Raw genomic sequence first — 25,275 nt, 5'->3', positions numbered from 1 at the left:
TATATTTTTAAAACTATGTTCTAACTTTAGTGCTAGACATAAATCTTTTATTATCTTTAGAAGAGTTAGAAAATGAAGTAGCATTTTCATCATGCATGCCAGTTTAAATCTATAGGTACAACTATCATCTAAAGGTCTTATCAAAAGTTTAAAAGATTTTTTATTAAAAGAGCTAAACATGTGGCAGAAAATCAAAGGTTAACAGAGGGAATCCATAGCAAAGTTTAAATCTCCATGCAGAAATATCAGTAATGCCATAAAGTATATGTAAATTGATTCAAATCAACTGTATTGGGAAATATGTTCCTAATATAACAGGAAAATACAAATGATGGAAATCTAAAACCTTTTTAGAGAAGATAATATTGAGGTCCAGGACTTCCCATCTGCATCATCAGAAGCGTCTCAATTTAAATAAAGAGCTCTAGGTTATAAATAAAACAGCAATTTCAAACTAGTCTACATCTGTTTGTTTGTTTTTCTTTTGGTTACACTACTAAGAAGGGTATGTCCTTAGTGCAGGGGTAGGCAACCTATGACACGTGTGCCAAAGGTGGCACGCAAGCTGATTTTCAGTGGCACTCACGCTGCCCGGGTCCTGGCCACCAGTCCGGGGGGCTCTGCATTTTAATTTAATTTTAAATTAAGTTTCTTAAACATTTTAGAAACCTTACTTACTTTACATACAAAAATAGTTTAGTTATATTATAGACTTATAGAAAGAGATCTTCTAAAAACGTTAAAATATATTACTGGCACTCGAAACCTTAAATTAGAGTGAAAGAATGAAGACTCGGCACACCACTTCTGAAACGTTGCCGAACCCTGCCTTAGTGTATTCCATAGTTTTGGAAAATAGCATATTATTCCTTTATGGCATGATCCTGCAGGCCTTTTTCATGCTTGTTGTCCCACTAAAGTGAATGATTTGCATCAGTGGTCTTTATAAAGCACTTATTTAAAAGGGCTTCACTGAATTTCTTTACTTGCTTTAGGATGGTACACACATCTTTTAAAAAATGAGGTTTTATTAAATATTTCTTAAAGCCAGCTTCACAGTAAATCTACATGTGCTTTCACTGTTTACATTGAGAAGAATCTTCTGCAGATTATGACAAAATCCAGTTTTTTATTGCCATATTGAAAAGTTGTAAATGTATTTCATCTATTTAGTGATATGATAATGACTCCCTCTATGATGTCAACAGATAAAATGTTAAATTTTCAAAACTCTCTCTTTGACAAGCACTTCCTCTGAAGCATCTGGTACTGACCACTGTTAGAGACAGGATTCTAGATTAGGGGCCTTACATCTGACCCAGTGCGGCAATTCCTACGCATCACTGTTAAATGGCAGTACTGTACCTTTTTTTAAGCTACAGTTGTGCCATTCCCCTGCTCTCAGATTAGTACGTCAAACTTTCCACATCTCGCACCCCATTTTATGTGTGTATACGTTTCAATGTATATATTGTATACTCATATAAATATTAAAAACCTGGGCAAGACATGTAGGCTTTTAAAATAACCATCAGGTAACTGCCGGATTCTCTCTTTCATTTTTACTCTCCATTATTTGGAATACATTCTTTTAAACAAAAATCTAGGTTTTTTTCCCCCTGTACTGATTTTTTTTTTGAAATTTGGCAAACACTGTAACAATTTGTCTCTGAAACAAACACTGAAACAATTTGAGGATAAGTGAAATTAGCATGGTTGTTTTTGTTTAAAAAAACAAACACTTGATTTGTCAAAATAAAATGCGCTTGTGCATCAACATTATTTAAAAGATCAGCACACGTCTGGGAACAGTCAGAAGCATGACATCCACACTAACATGGACCAACACTGAGAAATATAAAATATGGCAAAACAAGGGATGAAGAAGGGGAAGGAACCCTCAACACTGTAAGTATTCAGAAAATGCCTTTACACCTCAAAGTAAGTTAGGCTCAAGATAATCCCCCCAATCAAATTAAAAAATTTTAAATTAGCTGAAATTTGGGCCATAGGAATTTTTACAATACGGTGTCGCTTTAAACTTTGGCCATCATGTAAGGACAAGGTACCTTGATATCAAGAACCTGTAACAGCAGTTTCCAATCACTGCCATGTACATCAGTATCTATTATGCTGTACTGCCCATTTCATAGAATCATAGAACTGGAAGGGACCTTGAGAGGTCATCTAGTCCAGTTCCCTACACTCAAGGCAGGACTAAGTATTATCTAGACCATCCCTGACAGGTGTTTGTCCAACCTGCTCTTAAAAATCCCAAATGATGGAGATTCAACGACTTCCCTAGGCAATTTATTCCGGTGCTTAGCCACTATGACAGTTAGGAAGTTTTTCCTAATGTCCAACCTAAACCGCCCTTGCTGCAATTTAAGCCCATTGCTTCTTGTCCTATCCTCAGAGGCTAACAACAACAATTTTTCTCCCTCCTCCGTGTAACAACTTTTTATGTACTTGAAAACTGTTATCATTTCCCCTCTCAGTCTTCTCTTCTCCAGAATAAACAAACCCAATTTTTTCAATCTTCCCTCATAGGTCATGTTTTCTAGACCTTTAATCATTTTTGTTGCTCTTCTCTGGACTTTCTCCAATTTGTCCATATCTTTCCTGAAATGTGGCGCCCACAACTGGACATAATACTCCAGTTGAGGCCTAATCAGCACGGAGAAGAGCAGAATTATTTCTCATGTGTTGCTTAAAATACTCCTGCTAATACATCCCAGAATTATGTTTGCTTTTTATTGCAACAGCATTACACTGTTGACTCATATTTAGTTTGTGATCCAGTATGACCCCCAGATCCCTTTCCGCAGTACTCCTTCCTAGGCAGTCATTTCCCATCTTGTATGTGTGCAACTGATTGTTCCTTCCTAAATAGAGTACTTTGCATTTGTCCTTATTGAATTTCATCCTATTTACTTCAGACCATTTTGAATTTTAATCCCATCCCCCAAAGCACTTGAAACTCCTCCAGCTTGGTATCATCCACAAACTTTTTGTGTATACTCTCTATGCCAGGGGTCAGCAACCTCTGGCACGCGGCTCACCAGGGTAAGCACGCTGGCGGGCCGGGCCAGTTTGTTTGCCTGCCGCGTCGTCAGGTTCGGCTGATCACGGCTCCCACTGGCCGCGGTTCGCTGTCCCAGACCAATGGGGACGGCGGGAAGCCGCGACCAGCACACCCCTCGCCCCTTCCCGCTCCCCCATTGGCCTGGGACAGCGAACCGCGGCCAGTGGGAGCCGCGATCGGACGAACCTGCCGACGCGGCAGACAAACAAACTGGCCCGGCCCGCCAGGGTGCTTACCCTGGCGAGCCACGTGCCAGAGGTTGCCGACCCCTGCTCTATGCCATTATCTAAATCATTGAAGATATCGAACAGAATTTCTGTAGCCGTTCTCCAAAAACTACAAAGAGTCTGGTGGCACCTTAAAGACTAACAGATTTATTTGGGCATAAGCTTTCGTGAGTAAAAACCTCACTTCTTCGGATGCAACCGTTCTCATCCATTAAAAAGTGACAGTATCAATTTAGAACCTAATCAGTTAAAGTTTTAAGTAGTTTCCAATAATACTCTTGCTCAAGTCCCTTCTGCCAATTTTTGAGATTTTACAATCAAGTTATCCTTTCTCCCTTACCTGCATGTAGGTCTTTCACAAAACAAAATGAGGGGACATAAGCAGAAACAGGGAAAATGACTATACATTAAATACATAAAGGAAGCAAAGGAATCTTCCCCCTATCTCTTTCAGGTATAATAATCTCAGGTGTTCCTTGTAACTCTAGTAAGAAAGAAACAGAAGTATTTATTTTAAATTGACTGCACCCCTTTAACTATAAGATTCAGCTGGTGCCCGGTATGCCAGAACTGGTGTGCACTGAACAGCCACAGAATTTAGGCTGATGACAAGTCTGGGATTTGGATCAACTCGTAAATTACAGCAGCTGTTCTAAAGATGTACTTGGAGGGTTAGACTGAATTCCCACATGATCAAGTAAGAGTTCATGGTGGCTCCTGCCTAACACCGGTAAAGTCTTTTGATCGATAACCGGGTTCCAGCTGCCCTCTGAACAAGACTAATCACGTTTACCAGACACCAGTGGTAGATATTTACATACCATTTTTGCAACTGGATAAATTATTTTTTCCAAGCCCAAACAACCGAGGGAAGTTCGCTTCACGGTAAGTGCTAAGAAAAGGGGTCCCAAGCACTGAGCAGAGCTCTCTCCTCCGCACTCAGGAGCCCCCCATCACAGCCCAGCCCCCTGCCATCCAAGAGACCGCTGCGTAGGAGCGTGGCTTTGGGGAGGGTCTCTCGTAGAGGAGTTTATAGGGCGGGCCCGCTCCCCTCCCTGTGTGCAGGGGCCCCACAGCAGCCTATGAGCGGCAGCCCCACATCCCCTCCCAGCAGCAGAGCCAGGTGTCAGGCTGCCAGCTACCCCTTGTCTGTCGAACCCCCCAGGTGCTGCCCCCAGCGCTGGGGAGAGAGGCCCATCGCCCCGCCCGCCTTGGTGGAGCGGGGCAGCCGGCTCCGGCAGAGGAACGGAGCCGGCCAGCCGCCATCTTGTTGTCCCCCCAGGCTCAGCAAGTTGCCCCTCCCCTTTACTCCGCGGAGCGCAATAAGCGACCCACACTTACACTCTCCTCTTTGCTGCGTTGTCCCGCCTGCGCGCGTCCCGCCGAGCTGATGTCATCTCATCCCGCCAGTGGCCGGTGCAGTGTCAGGAACGGCCTCCCGTCACAGCTTGCCGGAACATGCCGGAGCCGCCTGCGCGTGCTCAGTACGAGCCGGCGAAGGCGCTGCCCTACCTTCGTTGCCACCAGTACCTGCTGGGGGGCGGGCGGGAGATGGTCAGGGTTTGTGCAGGAGGCAAAAGGAGTCCAAAGCAGGGGAGGAGCAGATAGGCAGCACTGGGGACAGGGTGCAGGAGATGGGGAGAAAGGGTAAATGGACTCTGATGGAAGAGTGGCAGAGGGGGGTGGAAACCTGGCATAGAGAGGGGCAGGGTAAAAAGGCGTCATCCATCTGCTGTGATTGCCAGACCAGAGTGCGGGTTTTAGAGGGGCTTGTGTGGTACATCTCAGTCCTTCCCTCCCCAGGGCTGGGGTATTCAAGGCACACATCAAGGCAATGCCTAGATAATAATAATATCTAGCTCTTTAATAGTGACTGTCAGCTGTGATTTCAAAGCAATAGAGTAGATAAAGGAACTAATGACAATGCATCCCCATTTTTTAGATGGGGAAACTGAGGCACGGGGCAGGGACGTGACTGTGGCTCTCCTCAATCAGAAATTATGTATTGCGTACACATGGTTTTTAGGCCTCAGGTGCGATCTCGCACCTATAAGAGTGACAGAATCTTCCACTTTCCCCATCCCTGAGGAAACTGAAGGCAGGAAAAAAACAGTGAAATAAATTATGCAAATATATTTGTATTAATTCATGCATAATAATCATAACAAGGTTTATTATCACTAGGTACAGTGTAGATGTCTCAGCGTGTCACACAGCACTAGTGTGGGGACACAAAAGAGTAACAGTAAAATACTATTTTAAATGCACTCTCCATATCCCATGGTCACATGTGCATCCTCCACATTGCCACAATTGACAACAACCATGTCTGTATGTTCCCATTCTGCCATGCCTGAGCACAGTCATGTCTATTTGCCTTTCCTATGGCAATCAGGGCTGCCCGGGGGGGGAGGGTGCGCAAGTGCAGCAATTGGCCCTGGGTCCCGCAGGGCACCCCCAAGAATATAGTATTCTATAGTAATGCAAGTTTTTTTTATGGAAGGGGCCCCCGAAATTGCTTTGCCCCAGGCCCCCTGAATCCTCTGGGCGGCCCTGATGGCAATGCCTGAGCATGGCCATGTCTGTCCACTCCCCCATGGCCATGTCTGAGAACACCCATGACCCACATCTGTATGCTCTCTCTGCCCTTGCCCTCAACTGTTATGTCTGCATTCCCTGTGTCATGTGTACTCCTTGTACACAGGAGGTTACAAGGCTGCCTCCTACTAGTAGGTCAGGCTTCTGTACCGGATTTGGACTGGCTACAGAACTTCCATCAGGGAGATACCAAGAGATGTATTCTCTTTCAGACGCTTTAATGCACTGCCAGGTACAGCTGTTACCAGCTCAAGTAAGCTATGTCATACACGATCCCATCTTGTGGTTCAACATTATAATACAGTTTTACCATTCCATCATGCCTTGCCTTCTTACAGCCACATCTGCACCTTGCCACCTAACACACCTAGCCATGCTACCATATCCCCAGCACAGTCATGTCTGTGCATTCCTCCTCTCCCCTCACTGCCACATCTGAGCATAGTTATGTCTTTACACTACACCATTGTCATGCCTGACATGCCACATCTGCATGCTTCCCTTCACTATGCCTCAGCGCAGTCATAGTTGTATGTTAACACTGCCGCCACACATGGGTGTGGACACATATGTGCACTGTCCCCAATACCCTACAACTGAAAACAACCATGTTTCTGTTTTCTTCCCCATCCCCTCTGCCACACCCCAAAATGGCTGTGACTTGTGTGCTGCCACATCTCAGTTCATCTGCCTCTGTACACTCCTCCCTAGTATCTTGCCTGAGCATGTGATACCAAATGCTATCATTCTGAATTGATATATAGTACCAGTATGTGATATCAAATCAGAATGGTAGCATTTTATAACCAGTTCATCCAGGTGTAAATGGCTATACTAAGTGTAAAGCAGTGGAAAATCAGGTCTGTAGTGTCTTAAGTTTCGAAAACACTCTTGAATCCTTCGTAATGAAGGGTGTTATAAATTATTATTTATTATTGGCGTCATTTAGAACGACACTCAGAACGCAATGTAAATGATACTCAGTAAATTATCACTATTTTGAAATCCATATACTTCATATTTGAACAGTGTAAGACTATGCTCTTTATAATTATCACAGACTTGTTGCTCCGTTTACATTATTCTGACAGTGAAATAATACAAAATGATATGTATAATAGAAAATAACAGAAAATCAAGGTACAATAATTGTTAGCTGAAAAGCAGCAAAATTAAAATTTAGAAATGTCAAAGTTCTAGTTAAAAACAACTGAACAGACAATGTTTCCTGTTCAAGATGATTGTTAATATTTTGTTGGCTTTGTTGCTGGGCATCTGCTGTCATGCTAACAATTAAACAGAAAAAGATTCAGGTTTGCAAAGCACTCAGAGAACAAAAGAAACTATAGATTTAGTACAGTTATTAGAAAGTGGGGCAAAAAAAAAATTCCAACTCAGTCAAAAATCTGTTTGGAACACAACTTCCTAAAAAGAATTTCTTTGCAATTAAAAGAGCAGCTCCAAATAATGAAACCATAGGGTGGGGGAAATATGTCATTATCATAGTCCTAACTGCTGGCATTGATGAACAAAGCAGTAAAATCAAAAATGATTCAGATCAGAGAACTGATAGGTTCTGACATGGATATTAAAATGATTATCAGGCAAACTAAGCAGTAAAAATTTAGAGAGCTTTATGAAGGACTGATCCCTTGTAGATCCTCATCTGAGGGCACAGGTGTTTGATCAGAAAATTCCAGAAATACAGAGGGCAAGAACTTTTTTTTTTCCTGTGGTACAATTTCTAATTCTAAAATTATCAAGATTATGGGAGCGTCTTGACCCCAGCAGAATGACTTTAAATGTTATTGTAGAACTAATTAAGAATGTTAAGAAACACTTTGACACAGGCAAATTATCAAGAGAAGAATATGCTTTCCTATGTTTTCCCTCTTGGAAAGTGTTATTGATGAACTGTACTTTTTTGCCTAATATATAGTATATACCATTTTTGTGTTCTGTTTTATTATCCCTGTAATCATATTTCCTCCCTATCCTTTGTCCTATCTTTGGACATCTCAATGCATGACCACATTGCAAATAAGCTTGCATGTAACACATCTTCTCTGAATTAATGTTATTTGGGAAATCTATTATAATAGTTGTGGACCATGAGATGTATGTGGCACACCTGACAGCTCTTAAAACATGCTGCAAAGATGCTTTGCTTTGTTGTTGTTGGGTGTTAGCAGTGGGTACAGCTCAACTGGTCTGAAAACAGTTTAGCTGAAAGTGCAAAGACAAATTATGGTCAGCACCAGTACAGAAACTGACCAAGTTTTATTTTTTTTTCTGAAACCGTGAACAGTTACAGGACTTATCCTTTTCTTTGAACCACAGAATTGTAAGGCTGGAAGGAACCTTGAGAGGCTGGACTAAGTAAACCTTCCAGGGTTCTCACAATAAAAATGTTGGTGGCCTCAAAGTGTGGCCACCAACTCTTGCTGGTGGCCACTATGACAAATTTTCTTAAAATACTTAATGAACTTTAGGAAAAACTAGCTCAGTGGTTTGAGCATTGTCCTGCTAACCCCAGGGTTGTGAGCGCAATCCTTGAGGGAGCCACTTAAGTATCTGGGGCAAAATCAGTACTTGGTCCTGCTAGTGAAGGTAGGGGGCTGGACTCGATGACCTTTCAAGGTCCCTTCCAGTTCTAGGGGATAGGATAGGAAATAAATATGCACATCTGCATGTCCAAATCATTATACTTTATTTATATAGAGTTTTATTGCAGACTCAATAATAATAATAATGTACAGTTCTCTATTCTTTACTGGACCTAAACAGAATAGAAACACGAATAAGGTGCTTTGCACGTTCTTATATCTTGTTGTTGTTGTTTCTTTTGGTTTTGGTTGTCCTTTAAAAAAAAAAAGACTTGCTAGTAAGTCTGGTGCTGCGAAAACTGATATTTGTATGTTTGTTAATATCACTTTTCATAGCAGACCTACTAGCTAGCTGTGAGGCTGTGAAAAGTGATATTACCAACGGTACAAATATCAATTTTCACAGAAGACTTGTCATGCAAGTGTCACAGCCATGGCAAGCCAGGGGACAAATTAAGCCCTGGATAGGCAGGGGTTAGGGAGACAGTGGGGGCCAGAGGTGATGGGCAAGATGGATGGGGGAGGAAGTGGGAGCCAGGGCCAATGGGGGGGGGGGGGCGGTGAGCCCAGGGTCCAGGAGATCATTGTATTTTTTCCCTTTTAAATGGTATAGTAAGTTAAGGAGCTCTGGTGGGAAGGAGGATGTTGAATGGCAATGACATGGCCCTAACCCATCAGAGTCCTGGCTCTTGGGTTCGGTTCCAGGCTGAGCGTGGGCTAGTGGTTAGAACAGGGGACTGGGCATCAAGAATCATGGGTCCTCTTCCCAGCTCAGCATGGGAGTAGGTGCTAGTGGTTAGAGAGCTGTGACTCGGGCAGGACTCCCTCAGCGTAGGTGGGGGAGGAGGAACCCAAGTCGCTATGAGCCAAGCGGGGCCTGGGGTCGCTGGGCCTCGTTATAGCTCGGCCCCGTTCACAGCCCCTCTCTCCCTGCAGAGGCTGCTCGCAGCCGGTGCGGGGCGCTGTGTCCGGCTCTGCAGCCACGTCTCCGCAGAGCGAGCCGCCAACCGGGTGGCCCCCACCAGCCTTCTGGTCCCAGCTTGTCGAGCCAGCCAGACTGGGCGGACAGCTGCAGCGCCGCCGCCAGCTCCGCTCCTCCTTCGGCGGGGCCGCGGGCGCGATGCGGCCCCCGCCGCTGCTGTGGCTGGGCCTGGTGCTCGGAGTGCTGGGCGCTGCGTGTGGGGGACCCAGCGACCAGCACTACGTCGACGGCGAGCACCGGGCCGACTACGACCGGGAGGCGCTGCTCGGAGGCCAGGTGAGCGGCCCGGGAGGCCCCCTTAGACTCGCATTGGTGGGCGGGGAGCTTCCTGCTGTTCCTGGAGGCTAGGAGACAGTCCCCAGCCAGGGGGCGCCGGGCGATGACCCTGGGCTCGGGGTGCTAAGCCTCGGTAGACTTCGAGAGCTGCAGCAGCCTGTCTCCCAGCCCGGGAGGCTGTGAACGCTGCTGAACGATGACCCCCACCCACCCCGTTGGGATGTGTCCCCCACTTTTTTTTTTAAATGAACGCAGGTTGCTGTGTGATTTATTTTTTTGTGGGGAAGAGAGATTTTAATTTGCTCTTCTGCTCAGAAGTGGCAGGGCTGTATCAGACTTTTGTGTTAGTTCTGTTTGGCTTTTTTCTCCTTCCAAAGGATGAAGCGGAGGAATATACTAAACTCAGTCCAGAGGAACAGCAAAAGAGACTGAAGGCCATCATAAAGAAAATTGACTTGGACTCCAATGGATTCCTTACTGATGGTAGGGGCTGCACACAGATTTTGTGTCACTGGAAAAAACTCACTTACATAGTGGGTAGGGGTGAGAAAATAGTGCAGCGTGATACACCTCTACCCTGATATAACGCGACCTAATATAACACAAATTCGGATATAACGCAGTAAAGCAGTGCTCCGGGGCAGGGGGGAGGGGAGGCTGCGCACTACGGCGGATCAAAGCAAGTTCGATGTAACGCGGTTTCACATATAACACTATAAGATTTTTTTGGCTCCTGAGGACAGCGTTATATCGGGGTAGACATCTACTTAAAAATCTTGAGTTGCAAACCCAGTAGTGTAGCTATGTCTTTCTTTGTCTGCAGACACTGTTGTGTGTGTCTGTTGCTGCTCATAGCTTTGTGAAGCTATTGCAGAGAGATAGTAACAAGTGACTGGTCAAATTCACTGTTCCTCTGCTGTGGCTAAGCATTAAAGTTAACATGTTGATTTCACTCTGCTACTCCGGAAAGCTATAAGAAGCAGGAAAGGCAAGCAATGGAGCTGCTAACAGGAGAGGAAAACTCAAAATGTGGAGATGAAGGGACAGGTAGCAGATACATAGTCAAAAAGTTCTGGTGTGAGAGTTTACTCTTTCTCACTTGTAGTTGTCAGAAGGGGGCAGCTGCATGTATATCAAACATATACTAGCTAGAGTGTGTTAGGAAGAGGGAGTTTTCACTATGGGGATTCTCCCCACTTCTTTTCTATCTGCCCCCATTGGTAAGATCAGTTCTTTATCTACTAGGTGTCTAAACTTGTCAGTCCCTACAACATGTCTCCCTTGAACCTGTGCAGTATTCTTGTATTACTGTATCTACTGTTAAATTTATGTCAAAGTTGAAGTTCTAGATTGCAAAATAACTGTCGTCTGTATCCACAGTCCTATCTGATTCTTTCAGTGCAAAAATAAGATGTTTCTGCTTTTTACTCCTGTTACCCCTTCATAGTAAACACTGTGCTTAAGAGAGAGAGTTAGAATCAATTCCTTCTACAGCACCAATTCTCAACAAGGGGCCCAGGGCCCCTGGGGGTCCACCAAGCAAGGTTGGCATTAGACTCACTGGGGCCAAGGGTGCCACACAGGGCTGATGCCCCGGACCCTGAGCCCTGCCACCCAGGGTTGAAGCCAAAGGCTGAGCAACTTAGCTTCACAGGGCCCCCCTGTAAATTGTATTAGTTACTTTATTCCTTTTAGCAATACAGAACACAAACTTATTTTAGCATAAGAGACTGCTGTGAAATGGTGGGAGTGCAGATCAGTTGAATAAAAAGGTGCCATTCCTATATTTGTCACTTTTCAGAATTGCACTGGAATTTAATGGTTTTGACTAGAGATTCTTTTTCTAATAATAGGAAGGGGGGTGTGTGCGTGCGCGCACACGTATGCATTTTTAATATATTGAAAATACAATCTTGGGAAATAATCATTTTAATTGGGTGGTTAAGACATCTAAGTATAAGAGGAAGAACTGGCCAATTGGCTAAATCTTGGTGGCGTTTTTCTTTTAGTTGCTATATTTCCTTGAAAAACAAAGCTTAATGTCTACTCCAAAATTTATAAGGCCCAGTTGGGGCTCATTTTAAGTGGAAATCCTTAGGTAGTATTTTCTTTTGGATAATTAACTTTAGGGGATATTGATGGATTTATGTAGCTGTATGTATTGTACTTATTTATAATTTGTGCCTGTCACACTTTTCAGAATGCAGAAATCTGGTATATTGAATACTTTTTAAAATAGTGGAATTTCGTTTTGCAGAAAATTGTCTTTAGACAGTATGCCTTTTGTACCCACAGATTGAGGTTAAACTATGCTGTTTCTCATTTATTTCTCTAGCCCTGTAAACAATTTGAAATGGGCATCATGATGGTAATTAGTTTCATGTTACTAATAAACATTAATGGAGAAAATACTGCTACATGGGAATAACATATGATTTTAGCTCTGGTTGGTTCTCTTTCTTGGCTGGCATAAAAAACAGGAATATCCTATAGAAAGTGGATTCCTGGGGCACAACTGAAGCCCCGGTTACGTGATTGCATGTGTTTATTTTAACAAGTAAAATCTTCCACTGTTTGAATATGAAGAGACCTTCTTTATACTGTTTAGGAATGTAGAAAATGCAACACTTACTGTAATTGCTTTTTAAATAAAAAAAAGGTTACATTTAAAGATTTAATTGCATTATGTGGCATTTCCACAGATGAACTAAGTTCATGGATCCAGCAATCGTTTAAGCATTATGTTACGCAAGAGGCTAAACAACAGTTTGGTGAATATGATAAAGATGGTGATGGATTAGTATCTTGGGAGGAGTACAACATTCAAATGTATGATCGTCTAATTGACTTTGATGAGAATACTGTCCTGGAAGATCAAGAAGAAGAATCATTTAGACAGGTAAGATACTCAAACACCAGCTTTCACAAAGCATTGGCAAATGGCAGTGGTGTTGGATTCTTTAGTCATTTTATTCTTAAACACAGTCAGAGCTGGCAAACATACTGAACATTTTCAGCTGTCTGGACTTGCTCAGTAGTTAAAAGGTAATAACAAAATATTGAAGTTCCTACTAACAAAATGAATGACAGAACAAGCCACATTTAAGAGTTGAGTAGGGTACTAATATATTGGTAATGGAATCCTAGAAGCCACACCTCAGTTGGTCCCTCTCTTGACAATGTAGGATGGAAACGTACTGGATCAGACCAATGACCCATCTAGTCGCTATCCTCTCTCTGATGGTCGCCAGTACCAGCTGCTTCAGAGGAAGGTACAAGATACCTGTAGTAAGCAACTATGGAATAACCTCATAGGAAAATCTTCTTCCTAGCCCCCATTAATTATAGTTTAGGGCATAAGCCAAGTATGAGTTCATATCCTTTCCTGAATTCTGCTGTTATGAGAATACTATTCACTTCAGTATATCTCCTGGCCCAGTAAGCTAAAAGGGGAAAAAATACAAAATATTGTCAAAAGGAACCTTGTCCATGGCTCAGGTATTATGGTGATGGGTGCTATAAAAATGAATAATCCAGTTTATAAAATCATAGATACATGTGTTTATGTTTTGTCCTGTAAACTATTTGAAGAGATAATGGCAATAGAACAGAATGTCACAAGATAAATGCTACATTATGTCTCCCTTTTGCTTTGCCATTTCTATAGCAATTTGTCAAAGTTGCTGACCTTATCCCGAAGCAAGATTCTATAACAAGGAGCTTACTTCTGTTCTATCCAATGAAATGACTAAATCTGTTGCATTGTTAATTTATTTAGCAGAGAATTGCTCATTATTGGTCCAGTCCAGTAAAGTACTTTAGCAGATGCTTAAGTGCTTTCCTGAATCAGGCCTATACCACCTATTGTTTTGGTGCATTCTGATAGAGAGAGAGTGTAGAGCTGTTGTACCCTTCAGCCAATTCATTTTTCCATAAATCTGCTAAACTGCTGTAAGCCATGTTAGTACAGAAAGGCTGCTGACACTGTTGACTGCAAAATGTTAATTAGACTTGCTCCCAGCAAGGTTAGATAGCATGGTGTTAAAAAGTGGCAACAGCCAAAGCCCTGTCTACATTACAGTTCTCATGGTGGCTGGGAAATCTGAAAAATTCCCTAGTGTGGACAATCCTTTAGACTACAAGACCTTTCCGGGCCACAGTTTTATCCATTTCTCTCCACATGTGCTCTTCCAAGGCTAACCTGTGAGTCTCCCCTCTCATTTCCCACATTTGGTTTATATTTTGCTGCATCATCAGCCTGGGAAAATGTCTGCTCCCCGCCCTGACCTTCATGGATTCCCTCTCCCTTTTAAATACAACTCAAAATCTTTCTACACGCAATACACTTTTAATTTTTAACTGGTCCCCCAAAGTTTTGACCACTGTTTCATTTCTTTACAATGCTAATTATGTACTGTACCCATCTGTTCTTTATTTATTTGTATTGTGGTAGCACTTACTTGACATAATTATTGTACGACCCTCGGTAATCTGGGGCTCAATTTATGCAGCTAGCCATGATTTGGATTAGTGTTTGTGGTTGGATTGGTGAATTTTGGAGGAGTAATGTGGGTGAAGAATACACCTGCTGCTTGGTCTGGTCACACTACCTCTTTTTCATTTGAGGTCTTGGGCCAGGAACCTGTGTTAAGATCTTCCCTTGGAGTCTAAAAGTAGCAAGTTTCAATATGCATACTTGTAACAAATTACCTTAACCAAGAGCACTGCTCTTTTATCTCTGCATGAGCTGTATTAGTGTAAACATAACAGGTTCTATTATACCCATATGTGAAACGCGGTAATACTGTGTTTTCTAGCTGTAATCCTGTAAACCAGTTGCTATAGATATTGTTCTGCTTCATTAAGTGATCGAATCAAGTCTGTTTTCTGAAAACTTTTTTTTAAGCTTCATTTAAAGGACAAGAAGCGGTTTGAAAAAGCCAATAGAGATGAAGTTCCTGGTCTGAATCTGAATGAATTTATTGCTTTTGAGCATCCCGAAGAAGCTGAGTATATGACGGTAAGACTTAGGGAAAATCATTTGTTCTAAAGGTTAATGTGGATCAAGGCTGCACCTTTTAATGGTTGTCTTAGTCAAACGAACCTTGGAAAACTTGCCTGTGAACAACTACTATTCCTTTCTCTTGAAGAACATACATATATGATGTGCAACTTTCTTAGTCCTCAGTCTTGGGGTTCAGGAGTTTACCCAGTAGAGTAGTGGAGATGCTTTAAATTGTCATACGAGAGGTGGGTTTAGATGATTCTCCCCTTAGGTTGGGAGTAGTGCAGTAGAGCGTTCTGTTTTATGATGAGGGAGTCAGGTCTAGCTTGGAAAAGAGTCCCCATCAGAAAGATATAAATCATCTTAAGAAGAAGCCTTTGGCATGGGAAAAGATTAAGTGAAGGGAATACTCAGCCCTCTAAAAGGGATGCAGAAAGTCACTTTTCTGACTACAGATAAGCCTTCAGGTTTGATGTTAGGTGAGATGAGAGGGCATAAATTACTGTGATTTTTAAAAATGAGTCTGCATGCAAATGTAGCAGAAACGATTTCAGCTTCATTGCTGTACAGGTCTGTCACATCTTACGTGCATTTAACATGCGCGATTTCAGCTTTACGGGGTCGGCAAAAACAAAAAAAGAGAAAAATAACAATTTTAATACTGTACCTGTAGTGCGGGCGATTCTGCCCGCCATTGAACTCAATGTAATTTTGACTTTACGCGGTTTTCGCTTTACGCGCTAACCGCGGAACAGAACCCCCGCGTAAGATGATAGACCAGTTATGCACCAGCCAGGCTGGGAAAAATTGTTCAGTCACTTGTCAAAAGATATGCTCAGGCTAATTCAATACAGCTGTCCCAATTTTATTTTGTAGCCACAAAGTCTTAAAATTAAGCCCTACTTGTTCGTGCACTATATATATTTATTGTGGAGTTTAGTTATTTGCATTTGTTCATCAATTTTATGAACATCATCACTAACACTAGCAGACTGTAGGTGAACATAGCATCTGGGATAGAACCAGAGAATCAAAATAAGCTAGTACAGGTCTGTACTAGTATCTACTTCTCTGGAAAGTCCTAAGAGTTCTAAACGTAGATTAGTAAGTTAATTTCATTCACTTGAATTGACTGGATTTGGTTGACTGGCCTGAGTGAGAATGTGAGATTTCCTAGCTTAGTAAAACAGTTTTAAATTAGAAGTGAGTTCTTAGTTTCAAGATGGAGGATGCATTGCTTATGTACCTTTGATGCTTTTGTTTAAAAAATTACTTAAATTATCTAAGTTAATTTTGATCTACTTTTAAAGAGATCCTGTCAACTTGAATTCTTATCAGTTTCAAAGAGTTTAAAAATTTCAGCTAACACACTAGCCCCTGTATCTCCATGCTAACTTTTGTGGTTTCACAATCATATTTTCTTATTTTTTAAAAATATTTTCCTTTCCCTTATTGCTGTATGAAAGATTCATACAAACGGTAAAACTGGCTATGTGCACAACAGTGAAACTGTTTCTTTTGAGAGCATTTTGAATAAAATGAGAAAAAAAAATCCTAATCTTTCAGTTATACACCTCTACCCTGATATAACGCGACCCAATATAACATGAATTCGGATATAACGCAGTAAAGCAGTGCTCCGGGGGGGGAGGGGGAGGGGGAGGCTGTGCACCCCGATGGAGCAAAGCAAGTTCGATATAACGCGGTTTCACCTATAACGCGGTAAGATTTTTTTGGCTCCCGAGGACAGCGTTATATTTGGGTAGACGTGTAGTAATTTTAAGTAATTATACAGATAGATGAAACATTTTCACTCACAAGTATGATTTTTAAAGTGCCTCTTTATAGTCTGAGGTCTATAATTCTTTAATTTAAATATGCTGGGGGGTTTGTTTTAATACTTTCTTGCCAAGAAATTGAAAAGAAATAGCTTCTTTCCTCTATAGAACCTGTAATGTTTAGTTCTTTGCTGCTGCAGAGCCAGCCACCAGAGGGAGCACAAAGCAAACCTGGCATCAGTTTGTGTGACATGATTGCTAATATTGGTGAACAAACAAGGCATGGTAAAACTAGACAAGCAGGCGCATTGACTTTAACTCCATTGGAAAATATAGTGTCAAAGGCAGATAATTTTAAAAATGTTTCCCTAATAATTTTACTATCAAAAAGTATTTACCAAATTGGAAGTAATAGAGAAAAGTGATCCATTTTGTTTAAATAGGTGGCAGTGCCCCTTTTTAAATTTATATTTCATATACATATCTATTGCCTTGCATTCAATTCCAGGATTTCAAATCCAAGCATCGCATTCAGATTTGATTTCAGTAAAATGTGATTGAATTAAAAATCAAATGAATATGCAGTCTGGACTTATTTCCCTCCAGGACTGGACTTGTGGCTGTTTTAATTGTTACACTATTCTACACTGAAAGAGAAATTTGTTTGAAACCAATAAGTGTTTAGAATATGGGATATATTCTTTTAGTCCTCTAGAATGATATATTGCTGTTTTTCTTAATGCTAAGTTTTTACCAGCTAATGTTTCTTTCACATATACATATGCACACAAAAGGAATTTGTCATTCAGGAGGCTTTAGAAGAACATGATAAAAATGGTGATGGACTTGTGAGCCTGGAAGAGTTCCTTGGTGACTACAGAAGAGATCCAAGTAAGTAAAATGAGGGGGGGAGGGGGACAGGGGGAGGGGAGAGGGCGGGAAATGAACAAAGAAGCTTCTTTGTGCTTTCTAAGGTGTGGTGGTTGTTTAGTTAGGACAGGGGTGGCCAACCTGTGGCTCCAGAGCCACATACAGGTCTTCAGAAGTTAATATGCAGCTCCTTGTATAGGCACCAACTCTGGGGCTGGAGCTACAGGTGCCAACTTTCCAATGTGCCGGAGGTGCTCACTGCTCAACCCCTGGCTCTGCCACAGGCCCTGCCCCCATTCCACCCCTTCCCGCCCCCTCCCCTGAGTCTGCCGTGCCCTCGCTTCTACCCCTTCCCCTGCTCCCCCCGAGCCTCCTGCACGCCATGAAACAGCTGAGCGGGAGGTGCAGGGAGGGGGAGGTGCTGATCGGTGGGGCTGCTGGTGGCTGGGAGGCACAGGGAGCAGGGGTGGGAGGAGCTGATGGGGGGCATGGGGGGGCTGCTGACATATTACTGTGGCTCTTTGGCAATGTACATTGGTAAATTCTGTCTCCTTCTCACGCTCAGGTTGGCCACCCCTGGGTTAGGAGTTTAAAAACCAAAAGAATACGCTAAAGGCTCTAGGTACCCTTGACACTCATTTAAAAAACATAGTACAAACATGAGCCTAGCAAGAGTACACCATTTTAGCTTCTTTTACTCTAATTTGTGTATGTGTTTGATAGCAGTTAGTGTATTGTCTTTTTCCCAGTAATAATAATTTTCTCTTGCCATTGTCCTGGGTGTTATAGGAATACAAGACACCAGGGATGTAGTAAAACTAGGCTGCAGCATTATTAATAGAATACATCTGGGAGACTGTCCAGTAATAACTCAAGGTCAACCTTCCTTCCATAATCCGTACCACTTGGGGAGGACTGTTGTAAGCCTCCATCGTTGTGGGGACCCCTTCACAAGGATTAATGGTGTAGGGAAAAGAGAGTGGACCCTCACTTTACCAGACACTAGGCTTCCCATCTGCTTTCTCCAGTGGATGCCCTCCCCTAATCCTGCTCCATTATGGTTTATTGGGAAGCTGGACCTGTATTTAAAATGTACCTGCACTGACTGACTGCCAAGTTGAAACAACATGAACATTTTACCCACCAGGTCTCAGAGCTGCTTTCGGGAAGATGGGGGAAAAAACCCAATGCCAATCTGGCAGTGAGGGAAATTCCTTCCCAGCCTCAATAAGACAACTAGCATGATGCTTACAATAAGGGCCAGAAACACCAGACCTATTCTAATCCCAGTGGAGTGGGGAAGGGGAGAGTTGTAACTCCCTGGGTGCATAAGAAAAGGCTTATGCCATTTAGGTGTACAGGGGCTAGTGAATCCAGTCAATCAGCTAGGAATACTTCTCTTCCCTGCCATCCCTTGCTACATGAATTTCGCACGATCCTGAGGAAAGAGGAGGGGTGTGCTTGGAATCCTTAAAGGGGCTTCCTTTCCTTGCTGTCCGAGACTCAACCTCTCTACCTCTGAAGTTATAGGGTGAGGGAGGCATTTCTGATGCTTACAGGGAGGAGAAAAACACTTTTTTTTTAAGTGGTTATAAAACCACTAATTGTCAGGGGTGACTCCGAAGCAGCTATTAGTGCCGGGAACTACTTTTTTTTTTTTTTAAATGGCTAGTTTTCAAGCAAAACTTAAATTCTGCCAAAATGATTGATATAAAGTAGGTAGGCAACCTGTTGATCATTTCATAATTTTAGCCTGCCCCACCTGAAGAGTCTATTTCTGCAGCACCCAGTTATGATGCAAGTTTGACTTCAGCAGCAGGGGCTGCTGAGAGAGCCTGTTTGCATACAGACATCCTTTTTAATGAGGAACAAGGAAAGAGACCTCACCCATGCCTTATATACAGTGGAAACAGATCTATTTTTGAATTGATTGTTTTTTCAGTCTTCTGTATGATGTCAACTACTTTTGATGAGGTTTCATAAGGTGTCAGCTAATGCTTCACTGTAACATTTGTTACCAGGAAAAAAATTGCCTGACAAATGGTTACTCTTTTAAATAAATTTATTGAAGAGGCAGAGAAAGGTTGCCAAATACACAAAGTAAAACACCTTTCTCCTATTTCAGTTAGATTAAGCAGTATTACAATTTTAACTAAAACACTTTTGTTTCAAAGTGTGATGATTGAGTTGATTGTATCCTTCATTACATTTCTTGACTTTAATTTTAAGTTTGCAACCTTAAAGTTCCATTACTGTAAGCTTTGTTTTTAATTCTGTTTACATCTATAGGAAACAGTTTTGTTGATTTAATTCAATGAGAAAGATCTGTAATGCTTGCTCTGGTGACATTGCTTAATCTTAAACCTAGTCAATTTTTGCATTAGAAAATAGGTGAAAACAGTCTCGAAGATACTGAATGGTCTTAAAGTTTGAAAAATACTTTTTATTTAGCTGCAAATGAAGATCCAGAATGGATACTTGTCGAGAAGGATCGATTTGTGAATGATTATGACAAGGATAATGATGGAAAACTCAACCCTCAAGAACTGCTGACATGGGTAGTACCTAATAATCAGGGTATTGCACAAGAGGAGGTATGAGGTTTGAGTTCATGGCTTTTGTTTAGACTTAATGAAATTTCTTGAAAATATTGTGTAAAATGACCAAATATATGCTGCGTTAATTTAGTCTATTGTACAAAAAAAGTATATTTTACATTTTATTAACTGAAAAGTATCTAATAACACTTTTCATAACGTTCTTATAAAATTAAGATTTTCACTTTAATAAAGAATGAAGATTATTACAAAAATGTTGCATAGTGCAGCAGTTGGAATTCCTATGGACTATATGAATGCTGGTCAGAATATTAAATTAATACAGTCGCATTCCTCAAAGGTAAATAGTCAATCTGACTTGATGGAAGATACAGTATTTTTATCAAAACCATGATAAATCTTTCCAAAATACTAGATGGATAACATGAATAAATTAAATATTAATACAGAGGCAATAACATGCATTCTTCTGATAGAACTTGCTACCCTTCATCTAGCTGGATAAGTTGCTGCCATTTGTGTCTTGGGTAATAGAAACCTATGTACATAAAATCAAAACAGAACCTAAGTATACCATAATCCAAATTTAAAACAATTAAATCAGTTGAATTAGGCGTAATGTGATATAAGGAGTTTAAATGGATTCTTTGTCTAGCTGTTGTTCCTTCCTCTTATTTTTTCCTGCAGACAATTGAAGCACCTAATGTCCCAAAACCAAATTGTTTGTTTTAGTAAACGGTCCTCACTATTGCTGAGTACAGCAGATAGGAAGAAACCTACTCTCCCTATCCCTTTTCTCCCCAATAACTATATTAATTATCCAAATGTTCCTTCTTTTGACTGCATCAGATCATTTGACATTTCAGATTGGAGGGAAGAATGTGTTTCCCCTTCACATTTAGATCATCTTTTGTTCTTGTCTCAGAGACAGACAGCACATTCTGTGTCATAGCACGTTCTCTGTGTTGGAAAGCATGGTTACTGAAGCCATCTCTTAACATCTTTGTTGTATTGTCACGAGAGAAAAAAAACTTGGCCAGGAGTCCAGTATTGGCTCTCAATGTATCGGGTCTTTTTTGAGGTTAAGTGCAAAATGGTTGAAATAACGTTTCTGCAAGATAAAAGTCCAATCAGTCTTTGCCAGCAGAACCCCAATATCCTGATATTACTTGCCCAAATCTGATTTTTCAGTCTGCTCCATTCTTTCTTCAAGGATCATATTATTCTTGCTGAATAACTGGCTTTGTGTCTTTCCATGTACTTTCCTTAAATCCTGTGTTGTCTTGTAACTTTTCAGTAATTCTTTGCTTATCCAGTTGATTTTTTTTTTTTATTAAGCTGACAGCTTAATTTTCCAGGAGGCCATAGCATTTTTCAGGCTGCATCCTGGCAAGGATTTCAATAAATTTTTTGTACCATGGTTCCTTTCTTCTTTTCCAGTACCAAGGGCTCATCTAGAGCCTTCAGACTAGAGAGACGGTGACACTGAATGAGTCATTGGATGTAGTTTGAAAGTTGTTCTGCGGTTTCATTTTGCTATTTGCAAGTGACTTGTTGCTTGACCACTAGATTACCAAACTCCCACGCATTCAATCCCCTTAGACTAACAGTTCAACCTTTGCTTTAGTAGAACTTTTTTTTTTTTGAACTGATCACAAATATATAAAGAATATTCAGCTGCAGCTCTGTACCTCAGATATTTTAAAACTAGCCATCTTCAAATATTGGAGAAATATTTGACGCTGAGATTTTTAACTTTCTTATGCAAACCATAAACTAGGTCAGAATTAAAGAAGAAAATATGCAAGTGTGGCCAGCAAACTAGGGATGTCCAAAGCTGAAAACAGGAGTATCTACAGCTTGACCTAAAGAGCCAGGCTCTGTAGCTGAGAGTTGTAACAGCTGTGCATCCTGTGGGGATCAGGCACAGAGGTGGACATTTGACACATGCTGACCAATGGATTATACACTTCCTCTGCAAGTTCATTACAAGCATCCCAGGAGTTCAAATCCTGGAGGAGGCCCCACTTATGTGATGGCAGCCATTTTAATCAACACACTGGGGACCTCCAGAGATAATAGTAAAATTGCCTATTGCTGAAGCACTGTGGTTAGGAGATGTAACAGACTCATTTTCTGGATCTGGCAAAGAAAGGGGAATGTGTAACATACATTGACCAGAGGAATAAACAAGAAACTTGCTCTTCCAGTAAGATTCTTCGTTGTCTTTTGCTGCTTGTGGAGGTTTGTTTTAATACTATCTTCTGCTTGATCCTGTTTGTTATTGGTAAGCTGCTGTAGAATTGAGTGAGGCTAGACATTCAGCGTTATCACTTTGCTATAAGACAGAAGAAGAACTGTGAGAAAACAAACCTGTATTCTAAATGTACAGTTTCGACTATTGAGGGAAAAATGACAGTGCCTTAAACATACAAAGGGAGTTGATTTTTGGTTCAAAGGTGACAGACATTTTGTGTCACAAGAGTCCCTTTAAACTAATGGCACGAATTAGACAAATCCGTGCTAAAAGCATATTTATAAATGTAAGCATCAACTTACTGGACAAAACAGATTGTGTTCCATTTATTTTAAAGGCTCTTCATCTGATTGAAGAAATGGATTTGAATGATGATAAAAAGCTCTCTGAGGCAGAGATTCTTGAGAACCAGGATTTGTTCCTTACAAGTGAAGCAACAGATTATGGCAGGCAGCTCCATGATGAACGTTTCTACCATCAAGAACTTTAGTTTACTCATTTGTGATCTTGCTGCCTCTGTGTTCCTAAACTGGAGTTTTTCTTTAGGGTACTCAAATTTATAAGCTGCATTGTAAGTTTTACTTTGTGTGATTTATAAAATACTAGTGTTTGTGTAAGTATTTTGCATTCTAAATTTAATTACTTAAGTACTTTTGCAAGTTTCCATAGGCCTTTTCAGCCTTCAGAACTAATCTGAAATATTTAGTATTCCTCGAATTGCAGCATTAACATTTTTGGCATCTGAAAAAGTAAACATTCTTAAATAATCTATATGTTTAGTACTGTATTGTGAAATGAGTTGTACTACCGTACTTGAAGAGTCTTAATGATTCTGAAAAAAGGCAAAATGTGTGAGATAAGCAAAAATTACTAATAATTTATTTAGGTGGTTAATGTTTTTCAGAAGTTATGGTGGGGAGTGGGAGAGTAGCAATGTTTAGGTTCACTATTAAAGATGTTTTATTTAATACCCTTGGAGGAACATTCAAAAGGATTAATACCTCAATTGTTCAAGAGGTTTCTGCTTATTTTTAAATGATTTCTATAGCGGGTTAATTGTATGATATAAAACCTTATATTTTTGCATCTGTACAGATAGTAATTATTTTTAATGTATAATTCTACATCATTAGAGGTACATGTGGTATTTCAGTGTCAGAACCCTCTTCATTTGTCAGATTAAAACAGTTAAACGCTCCATCTTTCTATATTTCTTTTCTAAACTTATTCCTAATCTGTGATCACCTAATAAATATACTACAGTAGTTGCTTTAAGGGATAATGAGAGGTGCCCCATCCAATGACACATTAAAATTTATCCATTTACAGTATTGCCAGTGAAAACTGTGGTATTCCTGTGTCTGCTATACATCAAGTGATGCTCTGTTCCTTTTTTCTATGCCAATTAAGAAAAATGTGATATAATAAACATAACTCCTTATTTCTCCTATTATCTTCAATATTGTGGAACGCCATCCAAGAAATCAGGTAGCATCCTCAGCCATTATATACCTGACAGAAGATTCAAGAAGAGCTAACCATGCATTTGACATTTTTCTGAACAAAACTTGGAATTATGGAATGGGACAATGTTTTTTTTTTTTTTTATAAAAATGGAATGTTGGGCTAAAGTGAACTAGAAAGAAAGCACTGATTCTACAATCCTATCACTAATATTTTTAGAGTAATAATCTAATACCTTATTTTGGTGGGGTGAAATACCCCATGAATAGCATTAGAATGTGAGCACCCTTCGCTTTCAGTTCCAGTGGTAATCTGAAACTGAGGCTGAAGACTAAGTACCAGAAAGGTTAAAAAGCCTTTTAAAACTGAGTGGTGGAAACATTAATTATTACAAAATTTTAAAGGAAAAAATGTATTTTCTAAATACACTTTTAAAAAAACCCTTTTTTCATGCTCTGTCAGCAGGTCTCAAACTTTCAGCAACCCGAGGATCCCCATTTTTATTTAAAATTTGTCACAGACCCTAAAGCCAGCTTCTAATTTTCTCTGGGGGGTTCTTAACTCCTGTTCAGCACCAGGCCGTGCCCCCAATGCACCCCTGCCCCCAAAGCCCCACCTCTTTCCACCCCTCCTCTTCTCTGCTCCTCCCTCTCCCTCCCACTGCCTCCTGCATGCTGCTGAACAGCTCTTCCACAGTTATGCAGGAAGCACTGGGAGGGAAGGGGAGGAGTTGATCAGCGGGACCGGCGGCCCCAGACATGACTTGCTGACCCCAGTTTGAGAACAGCTGCTTTCTGTGTTAAAGGAAATTATATAGAAACTACAAAAAAAAATTCAATCATCCTCATACACAGCATTTCTTTTTCTTAAAAATATTATGAACGCTGTCTGCTGGCTTTAGTTATGTGGTCACACCTTTTAACTTCTATTTAAATATAGCTTGAGTTGCAGAGGTTTTTTTTTTAGTATTCAGAAAAAAACTTTCACTTGATAATTCTCTGCTAAACATACATGCCCATATAAAAATGTTCATGATGAAATATATATTTTGGAACACAGCATAGTGTGGCATATTCCATTGATGTAACAGATCTGAGTTAATGTTCTGAAAAGTATATGTGCTACATAAATTAAGTTGATGCAGCAACATGTAACAGCTCAAAAACATTATTTTTGCACAAACACTGATGTAATAGACAGCCACTATGGTTTAATTAAAGAGCTACATGCAGTTGTTAACTTCATATTGAAAATCCCCAAGTTTTATTTGGGTGCAGGAATAAAATCAAGTAAAGATGATTTCCAAGAGAACTGTGTGTTTGGTTTTTGGCTCTTCAACAGCTGACTGTTCTACTTCATAAACTAGAGTCAGCAACAGAATAAAAACAGCTATTTGGGTCATAGCAAAACTAAGCATCTTAAACTGCTGAAAGAGATATTTAATTTTGTCTATACATATTTAATAAAGCCCTCTTAAAAACATACTATTGTTGCTTGTGTTGCACTTTCCTAGGGTTTTTCTTTCCTCCCAGTCCTTCTCTTTATTATTGAGTAAAAGCATACGTTGTT

General features: G+C 40.8%; 2 protein-coding genes across 3 annotated transcripts in view; one reads left to right on the top strand and one right to left on the bottom strand.

The window, feature by feature from the left end:
* Window positions 1–4,808, bottom strand: part of SCAPER (S-phase cyclin A associated protein in the ER) — a gene marked incomplete in the record, with an annotated part of 368,987 nt that extends 364,179 nt beyond the window's left edge. The window contains 1 exon segment of the mRNA XM_034784768.1: window positions 4,654–4,808. Within this exon segment, the coding sequence (XP_034640659.1) occupies window positions 4,654–4,709 (56 nt within the window).
* Window positions 4,066–23,440, top strand: RCN2 (reticulocalbin 2). 2 transcript variants are annotated; one of them, XM_034784770.1, is made up of 9 exons: window positions 4,066–4,197; window positions 9,453–9,774; window positions 10,152–10,257; window positions 12,477–12,673; window positions 12,960–13,046; window positions 14,681–14,794; window positions 17,352–17,448; window positions 19,879–20,021; window positions 22,580–23,440. In XM_034784770.1, the coding sequence occupies exons 2-9, from the start codon at window positions 9,637–9,639 to the stop codon at window positions 22,730–22,732; spliced, it is 1,035 nt and encodes a 344-aa protein (XP_034640661.1). In that variant the 5' UTR covers window positions 4,066–4,197; window positions 9,453–9,636; the 3' UTR covers window positions 22,733–23,440. The 2 variants fall into 2 exon arrangements, with proteins under 2 accessions (XP_034640661.1, XP_034640660.1); XM_034784769.1 differs by lacking the exons at window positions 4,066–4,197; window positions 12,960–13,046 and having other exon boundaries at window positions 9,474–9,774.
* Window positions 23,441–25,275: the final 1,835 nt, after the last annotated feature.

Source organism: Trachemys scripta, chromosome 10 (assembly GCF_013100865.1).
Source record: "Trachemys scripta elegans isolate TJP31775 chromosome 10, CAS_Tse_1.0, whole genome shotgun sequence".
Lineage (NCBI taxonomy): Eukaryota > Metazoa > Chordata > Testudines > Emydidae > Trachemys > Trachemys scripta.
Note: the sequence above shows the minus strand (reverse complement) of the source record. Positions and strands in the feature narration are given on the sequence as shown.

Excerpts from the sequence above, each read along its gene's own strand:
- RCN2 (XM_034784770.1), top strand. The coding sequence starts at position 9,637 with ATGCGGCCCCCGCCGCTGCTGTGGCTGGGCCTGGTGCTCGGAGTGCTG. Across the intron at positions 12,674-12,959 it reads AAGAAGAATCATTTAGACAG|GATGGAAACGTACTGGATCA; the intron begins GTAAGATACTCA and ends TTGACAATGTAG. Across the intron at positions 17,449-19,878 it reads TGACTACAGAAGAGATCCAA|CTGCAAATGAAGATCCAGAA; the intron begins GTAAGTAAAATG and ends CTTTTTATTTAG.